At 48.3% G+C, this 6,766-nt stretch overlaps 1 protein-coding gene across 1 annotated transcript; it reads left to right on the forward strand.

Annotated features, from left to right (window-relative positions):
* The first annotated feature begins 444 nt into the window (after positions 1–444).
* Positions 445–6,584, forward strand: SHISA2 (shisa family member 2). The gene is made up of 2 exons (XM_081084651.1): positions 445–913; positions 4,419–6,584. Exons 1-2 carry the CDS (start codon positions 580–582, stop codon positions 4,970–4,972), a joined length of 888 nt encoding a protein of 295 aa, XP_080940777.1. The 5' UTR covers positions 445–579; the 3' UTR covers positions 4,973–6,584.
* Positions 6,585–6,766: the final 182 nt, after the last annotated feature.

Consider the following 6,766-nt stretch of genomic DNA (forward strand, 5'->3'; position numbering starts at 1 on the left):
GCTGAGCAAACGGAGCGCGGCCGGTCACTGCACTTGCTGACCGGAGTCCTGGGCGCACTGCCCGCCTTCGTAGCCCCTTCTCGCCGCCCGAGAGGGGAATAAAGGAAGGGAGACGCTCCCGACTCGTGAGCGGTTTCCCGAGATTCAAACCCCGCGGCAGCGTCCCGGCTCGGGGTCCGCAGCGGCTTTCCCAGCGGTAATCGGACTGGAGGGATCGTCCCCTCGGGGATGCCCGGGGAGGGTCCTCTCGCGGGCGAAGGCGCCAGGGGATGCGGGACGACAGCGCCGGGGGCCTTCTGAGTCCGCACCCGCAGCGTTCCGTCGGCGCAGACCCACTCTCCAGGCTGCCCCTTCCGGACCGGGCCGCCCGGCAGAAGGAGGGCATGGCTTAGGCGCCTCCTGGGTCAGCAGCCCGGCGTCGTTGGCTCCCGGGACGTCGCGGCAGAGCGCCGTGGGCACTCACTGAGAAGAGTGACGAGATCCCGGCCCGAGCACCCCTGGGACGGGGTCTCGGGGGCCACGACTTCCTGAAGACCGCGCCGCGCTCCCTGGAGACGCGCGGCCCGCGCCCAGGGTGCCATGTGGGGCGGACGCCGCCCGCCCGCCGCCGCCTCCCGGGTCCCCGCTTCACTCCTGCGGCTGCTGCTGGCCGCGCTGCTGGCGGCGGGGGCGCGGGCCAGCGGCGAGTACTGCCACGGCTGGCTGGACGCTCAGGGCGTCTGGCACGTCGGCTTCCAGTGCCCGGAGCGCTTCGACGGCGGCGACGCCACCATCTGCTGTGGCAGCTGCGCGTTGCGCTACTGCTGCTCCAGCGCCGAGGCGCGCCTGGACCAGGGCGGCTGCGACAACGACCGCCAGCAGGGCGCCGGCGAGCCTGGCCGTTCGGACAAAGACGGCTCAGACGGCTCGGCAGGTAGGGTGGGGGGCGGGGAGGGGCAGGGCCGTGCTCGAGCGGGAGGAAGGTTGGCTTCGCCTGGACTGCATGGACCTGGGGAGAGGGGAACGGAACTAGGAGCACCGAGATTTCAGAAAAGGGTCTTGGACTAGGACGTGGTTCCAGCATGCTGGGCCAGCCAATATTTCGTGAGAAATGGGGCACCAATTCACCGTCCCGGGACTCAGTTTCCCCATTTGTTAGCTAAAAGGTGCTTTGGGTTGGATTTTCCCCAGAAAACGACAGGTCTAAGGCAGGGTGGGCCAACGACAGCTTCATGGTCCTCCAGTCCAAGGAGGGGCCTCTGGGCCCCCTCCCCTGCCGCCTGTCCCCAGAGGTCTAACTTGTAGGAAGGGTTACCATCTTGGGAGTCCCAGAGGAAGCCGGGAGGGATGGCGGGGGCACTTCTGTGAAGACTCCTCAGGAGGAAGGCAGCTGCTCAGGGCTTCCCAGGGGTGACACCCTGTACCAGACCCTGGAGACGCTAATCCTCTCTGACATGCTGCAGCCTCTCTCCCCTGTCAGGCCCCGGCCTCTGGTTTCTGGACAGTTGTCACCGTGCTGGACTTGCTAGGGGTCACATTAGAGCCGTACCCAATCTTGTTCTTTGTGACTTTGATTAAAAAAAAAAAATTATATATATTTTTCAAATTGCCAAAGCTAGAGTTGGAAAAATAAACAAGTCCGTGTAAGAATTTGATAGGTTCCACTTCCTCTTCACAAACCTCCCAGATGGCCTCCCTCCAGGGTCCATTCAATATGTGTGTTTGAGAGGGAGGATTTAGGTTGGTGTAGGGGTAGCCGTCAGATGGCAAGCATGGCACCACGAGGGTGTCTCTTTTCTCTGCAGCTGGTTGTATTAAGGACAGGACTGTTCACCAGCACAAGGGCCCAGGCTTTGAGTCACCTGAGCTTGGTACTAGTGGCATCTGTGTTGACAGAGCTGTCTCCCCCTGGGAAGAGGCAGCTCGTTTTGTGCTGGTCCCTTTGCAGTCAAGCATTTTATTAGCAAGCCACTCCTATTGTTCTGCTTCATTGAATCTGAAGAGAGGAGAACTGAGGGTAATTCCAGAAAAGGTGCCATCTTAAAACACAAGCTCAGCCTTGCAGGGTGTGTGGCCCTGGAATAAAGCCTTGAGAAATGAGCCGAAGACGGAACTGCTACTTCCGTGTGTCAGTTAAGTTGGGCTCCTTAACGGTCTTTAAAAGTTAGGTTAGTTTTGGAAAGATCAGTAGGCAGCAGACTTCTCATGACACCCTGTGATGTGCATGGGTGTCTTCTTTACCCTACTTTTAAGTCCTTTTTTTCTGAAAATTCTGTTCCTCTTGCTTCTCTTCTGCAATCAAGAAGGACAACAGGCCTAATTAAGCAGCGCTGGGGGCTTAGAGGGGCACAGCATTCTTTACCCCTGTGTAGCTATTTACACTTCCAATTAAAAATTCTGGAAAAAGAACAGTTATTTCTCCCCAAAATTCATTATGTGGACTTAGGTTGCTTTCAGCTAGTTTTTGCTATAATGTTTGGGGTTTTTCTTACTATTATTGCTTTCTTTTTTTAAAAAAATCCTCACCCAAGGATATTTTTCCATTGATTTTAGGGAGAGTGGAAGGAAGAGGGAAAGACAGAGAGAAATGTCAATGTGAGAGAAACACATCGATTGGTTGCCTCCTGCCTGCACCCTGATGAGGGCCCGGGCTGGGGAGGAGCCTGCAACCGAGATACGTGCCCTTGATTGGAATCGAAGCCCGGACCCTTCGGTCTGCAGGCTGACACTCTATCCACTGAGCCAAACCAGCTAGGGTTCTTTTTATTATTTCTTTACTTCTTGATGACACAGTTAGGACTGGTATCTTAGTTTAGAGAATGAAATAGTTATAGCATGCGGATGGAGAAGCCCCCATCCCCTGCTCTAGTGTGCCATCAGTGACTGTGATTAGAGCAGTCAGGAAGCCAGCTGTGCTGTAAACTGTAGCAGATATTTCTACCTGCTAAAGAAACACTGTGTATAAATACAGTATTTACTCTGTTCAGAGTTGATGATTAAGGAAATCAAATGTCAGCTTTGGTTAAATACTTACAAAGTATGTTTTGCTTGTAAGGCGTTATTTCTCCATGACTTCATGTGCTACTATATTCTAAAAGCACTGACTCCAGGGGACAGTCAAAGGGCACCTCAGAGGTGTGGGAGAACTGGGCTCCCTCCTGAGGTTCTGCCTGTACCCCTGAGCTGGCGCTGCTTTGCCAAGACCAGCAAGACCTAGTCTCTGTCCTCCTGTGTTTTCCTACCAAATAGTTAAGGACACGGGCAGGAACACACAAAAAAGTAGCTTCTCAGTAACCTCAGGTGGGATTCTACAGAAGTGGCTCCCAGGCATCCGGCGGCCCCGCCCTCCTGATTCTCTGCCCCTGTCAGTGGGTGTATCTTACCCAACTTTGGGAAGCCCCATGCTGCTATCCCCGTGGCCCCCACAAGAGTTTTTAAAGTAAAATAATGGAAAAATACAGCTCCCTACCAATTTCACTAAAGTTATTATTTTTTATCTTTTACGGTTTTATTTTCCAGAATAAACCTCACTTGCTAAATATGGCGCCCATTGCTTTATGCTCTGCAGGCTGTCTCTGTAGTTCCTCACACAGAATCCAGTGTCAGAATTCCAGGGTGACTTCCACCTCAGCCCTCCTGGGCCTGCCTGGGTGCTTCCTAGCTCGCTGTGGGCAGCTCTCCTTCCTGGAACAAATATCTTGTTGCCCCCGAAGTTTGTTCTCCTCGGTACCTTGTTCCATGCTGCCTGAAATAACTTCCCTGCACACAAGTCACTAACCCTTTCCACCACCCAGTGACCCATACTAGGTCCCCTCTAACCCCCCCTCGTGCCCCCGCCCCACCCCAGCCTCACCTAGATAAGCATGTGGAGTTTTTCTTACCCTGCTTTGACTTCTGTGCTTTACAGACTCCTTTTGGAATGGTCATGGCTAGAGTCTGACCTACGTTTTTTATTTATTTGCCTCTGGAAATAAAACTTGCTAAATAAAATATGGTAAAAAGAGTTTGCAAGGAATACAGATAACTTGCTGGGGGAAGAAAGCTTTTTAAATAATTTCAACTCGTTTCTATACAGATCTTACAACTATCTGGCAAGTATGGGCAGTTCGGTTATTGTCGGGATTTTAGAACCGTCTTAAAACATGAAACACATGTCGTCAGTGAATTGGGTGTTGGCCTCAGTCAGTGCAGTGGGTGAATCTAGCTGTAAATATTAAAAATGTTGCTTTAGGAGGGCTGACCTGCCATGCCTGTCCGGCCTTCCCCCTTTCCTGAGACTGAGTAAAGGACAGTGCCTATGGTAGGCTGCTAATGGGCACACAAACCAGCCCACCCTGGTCCTTCAGTTAAGTGTCACTGCCACTCCTTTCCACTGCCAAGCACACTGATTTTTACTGCATATTTATAGTGAATCATAATGTTATGTTTTTGCCCTCCAGTCCCCATCTACGTGCCATTCCTCATCGTTGGGTCCGTGTTTGTCGCCTTCATCATCTTGGGGTCACTCGTGGCCGCCTGTTGCTGCAGATGTCTCCGTCCTAAGCAGGAGCCCCAGCAGAGCCGGGCCCCTGGGGGGAACCGCTTGATGGAGACCATCCCCATGATCCCCAGTGCCAGCACTTCCTGGGGGTCGTCCTCCCGCCAATCCAGCACAGCTGCCAGCTCCAGTTCCAGTGCCAACTCCGGAGCCCGGGCGCCCCCAACAAGGTCACAGACCAACTGTTGCTTGCCTGAGGGGACCATGAACAACGTGTATGTCAACATGCCCACGAACTTCTCTGTGCTGAACTGTCAGCAGGCCACCCAAATTGTGCCCCATCAAGGGCAGTATCTGCATCCCCCATATGTGGGGTACACGGTGCAGCACGACTCGGTGCCCATGACTCCTGTGCCACCTTTCATGGACGGCCTGCAGACGGGTTACAGGCAGATTCAAGCCCCCTTCCCTCACACTAACAGTGAACAGAAGATGTACCCAGCTGTGACCGTGTGACTCAAGGTGCTAACTGGGTTCCACGACAAGACTGAGGAAAACGGAAGCTATAGACTTGGCAAAGATTCTCAAAGTGGCAGTCCATGCATGTTGGGGGTGTTCATGGCACAATCATTTGGATAGTTTCATTGGCCCCCAAACTGTGAAAACACCTCTCTCTGAATTAGCTTTTTGCGGATGTTTTATCCCAGTGCATGATTGGTTTATGATGGAAAAGGACCTCACCTGGAGATGCTGTGTTGTTACTGATGGTTGTATGACAAATGCTTGCGCCCTTAAGTGCCCTTGAGGTTTGGCTGTCAAAAGAATTTTGTAAACAGATGATTAAGGGTGTTTATTATATTGTTATTATTATTATCGTTTCTTTTGTTTTTTTTACTGTACGCAGTCAGAATACCTGTTCCTTGCCTTTTACCTGGGTAAGTCTTTTATAAGCATCCAAGGTTTAGGGGAAGATATTAAGAACACAATTATTATCAAAGGAAATACAATTTGAACTCCATGAGATTAGTCATCAGTCTCAGTATTTCATAGGCATTCTTTCTTTCATTGTAAAAAGATATATAAATTGTCTATTTTTGTCTATTTTGTGCTTTTTTACTTTGTGTAGAGATCTTATTACAAAGTGATTTTCTACATTAAAAAGAGACTGAAAGAAATTGTATAGTTACTTAATTAATGACATCTCAAAATTCTGGGGTTTTAATCTTGAAGTGGTGGATAGTGTAGTAATAAAGCCATTCATCCCCTTCTTGATTGTATCTTCTAATTTTCCAACTTTACAGTGACATCTGAGAAGTAATCAGATTTGTTTTTATGTTGAAATTATAATCTATCACCTGCTACTTCTACAAATTACGTATGGCTTGGCATTTCTTTCTATTTGGTTTCTAGATCCCGATGTCTGTGTAGGAACGAGTGCAGGTAATTACGGTCTTATAAATGAAGATCATCATTTCTGCCTAGAACTGATAAAACATTTCTTGTTTCCCCTATAAATTTCAAAGAAATGCTTTATAAAGGTTGAGTATAGCTTCTTAGCCATAATCCAAGATTTTGGGTGAAATTTAAACCACAAATATAATTTACTTTGCAAATAATAAGGCTTTTTATACTCTCATTATCAAAATGGCTTATTTTCCAGGCAAGAGGGACTATTAAATCAAGAGAAAAGCTTTTCAAAGAGGTACTGCCTTTCTTTCCCCACAAAGTTCTTGTTTTTCTCTCCTAGTCCTCAGCAAGCACTATATTCATTACCAGTGTTCTGAATTATGAGATTCAAGTGAATTTGTGTATTGTTTACTTATAAGAAGTAAGTTTAAGTATGTGCAAGTAAATTTCCAACTGCTAGCAAAACCAAGATTTATAATTAAACCATTATAAGGTTGGTCTTTTACACATTTATGCCAATATCTATTATCTTTCATCTACCTTACCTATCACCTACTATCTATCTACCTACCTATCTTTCTATCTGTCTAACATCTATCTCATGACTGAATAATGTAAAACCACTGTTGGCAATTGGTATCTGTAAAGATACTCAATCAAACATTTTTAAAAACCAAAGGCAGGGGAAAATAATTTTACTTAATAAATATTTTATGGTATGAATTCCTAGGGGAGTTGTTTTTTTCATTTTCATTCTACTTTCTAATTTTAGATGGTCTATTAAACCTGTTAATAGAATAAAATTGCTCAAAATTATATGTATTGCTTTCTAGAACCAAGAGACTACCTTTAAAAGTAATCAATATCTGAGAAGTTTATATGTAAGTTCTATGAGTCAGTGAT

This window comes from Myotis nattereri (assembly GCF_964212035.1).
Source record: "Myotis nattereri genome assembly, chromosome: 2".
Lineage (NCBI taxonomy): Eukaryota > Metazoa > Chordata > Mammalia > Chiroptera > Vespertilionidae > Myotis > Myotis nattereri.